Source organism: Oratosquilla oratoria, chromosome 41 (assembly GCF_046742065.1).
Source record: "Oratosquilla oratoria isolate Oo_2021 chromosome 41, ASM4674206v1, whole genome shotgun sequence".
In the NCBI taxonomy this organism is placed as follows: Eukaryota; Metazoa; Arthropoda; class Malacostraca; order Stomatopoda; family Squillidae; genus Oratosquilla; species Oratosquilla oratoria.
The window spans coordinates 16,525,694-16,528,193 of NC_134817.1; the positions used below are offsets into that span (position 1 = coordinate 16,525,694).

Sequence of the window (2,500 nt, forward strand, 5' to 3'; positions counted from 1 at the left end):
TAGGTCAAACTTATTCTTAGCATATACTTATTAGTTTTATTTTACCTAATTAAAGTTAAATGCACTAGTTCTATCTTATTAAATCATTGTTACACCTTAAGCACCAATTTTCAATAATCTCTTAAATGTGTAGTTATTAGGTTATTCTTTCATGTCTTTGTATGTATAGATATATATGTAAATACACATATACATGTACATATATATATATATATATGTAAATGTGCATATGCATGTACATATATATATATATATACATATATATATATATATATATATTATATATATATATTATATATGCAATAAAAACCATTTGGAAAATAAAAAGAAAGGTGACCGAACGTTTTTGTCTATCTAAGACATTTTCAAAGGTGTCTTAAATAGACGAAAACGTTCGGTCACCCTTCATTGTATTTTCCAAGTGGTTTTTATTACACATTTTGCGAATCACGTGTTTTTGTGATTTATTCACATATATATATATATATACATATATATATATATTATATATATATATATATATATCATATATACACATATATATATACATATATATATATATATACATATATTATATATATTTATATATATTGTATATATATGTATATATATAATATATATATATATACACATATATAAATATTATATATATATATGTATATATATATATATTATATATATATATATATATATATATACATATATATATATATATATATATTGTAATATATATATATATATATATATATATATATATATATATATTATATATATATATTAGATATATTATATATATATATGTACATATATAATATATATACATATACATATATTTATATATATATATATATATATATATATATATATATATATATATGCATGCATATCTAAACATATATATCTATATCTATTTATCTATATCTATATATCTATATCTATATGAATATGTATATATGTACTTGTGATAGTGCGCACTTTCTTCCTGGCCTCATCACGACTAACCTGACCCTGCCCAATGACCTGAGCTCCATCACCGCTTCTGTAGGAACGCTTTCTTTTGTTTTTCGTAACAAATGCACAGAGGTTCATTTTCTTATGATTATTGTTTTTTCACATTAATCCATTTATATTTTTATTGACATATAGTGTAGAGTTTAAGAAAGATATTACAGTTTATCTATCTTTTTTTTACAAAGCTAGTGTTCATTTATACCTACTTTGATCAAGCAAGAAAAGTGTTTTAAGTGTGATATAAAAAGGAATTTCAAAGATACTGTAGAGGTACTTGCTTTTATTCTTTTTTTTTTTGTAGTTTTGTTTTTTTGTATAGAGATAAGATTTTTTTCTATTTAGATATGATATTATGTTTCTTTGTACACTCACAAACCTCTTTCAGATATACGTAAACTTTTTTCTATACATAAACTTTTTCTATACATAAACTTTTCTATACATAAACTTTTTTTCTATTTAGATATGATATTAGGTTTCTTCATACATTCACAGACCTCTTTCAAATATACATAAACTTCAATCAAGATTTTTTCAATTGTTATGTTTTTTTATATTCATGAACAATGATGTGTTCTTCAATAGAACATTCTATCGCCCTTATCCACGTTGCTACAAAGCGGTGTGTCCCTTTCTTAAACTCCCTAATTTCGCCCTGATGTTCCCTTAATCCCTAATTAATCTCATTACTATTTTAAATACTACCCAGTCACAGCACTATATGACTGGTAGACCTAAATATAATTTCATTTTCTCTCTTTCTCTCTCTCTCCCTCTCTCTTTCCACATGTTTCTCTCTTTAACTCTCTCCTGGATGGGTGGTGATGATGATGATGATGATGTTGGTGTTGATAATGATGATGATGATGATGGTGATGATGGTGTAGTCGACGATCCAGCACGGTGTCTACTACCCTAACAATCGACACTATCAACACAGGGTAGGTACCCAGCAAGATTAGCATGATTAGACATAGAAGACGATTAGGAGGAGGAAGAAGAAGAGGAGGAGGAAGAGGAAGAGGAGGACAAAAGAAAAGACGAAAGGAAGCTACAAACCTCCTTTATCCTCCACATCTCCTCCTACTCCTCCTCCTCCTCGTCTTCCTCCTCCTCCACCTCACCTCCCCTTGCATTTAGTCCCTTCCCTTCACACTTAACCCATTGCTGGAGGCTTTTCCAGCATCACAGGTGTTTTCCATGCAATGGCAAGCAACAAGTAAATATCACAGCCAGATTTCGTGCATCCCTTTTTATGTCCTAAAAAGAAAAATCAACTTAAAGAGTGAATTGAACATATGTATACACACACATATATGTATACACACATACATATCATTTATATATATATAAATATATATATATATATAATATATATATATGTATACATATATGTGTACATGTATATGTATATATATTTTTATATATACATATGGAAATGTGTATACGTTTATACCAATGCACAGCATATACTGTATATATATTCACT

General features: G+C 26.8%; 1 protein-coding gene across 1 annotated transcript in view; it reads left to right on the forward strand.

Annotated features, from left to right (window-relative positions):
• LOC143021129 (uncharacterized) overlaps positions 1-2,500 on the forward strand; it is a 76,645-nt gene that overhangs the window by 43,676 nt on the left and 30,469 nt on the right. Inside the window, exon 4 of the mRNA XM_076178419.1 lies at positions 1,899-1,952. Within this exon, the coding sequence (XP_076034534.1) occupies positions 1,899-1,952 (54 nt within the window). The remainder of the gene's footprint in view (positions 1-1,898; positions 1,953-2,500) is intronic.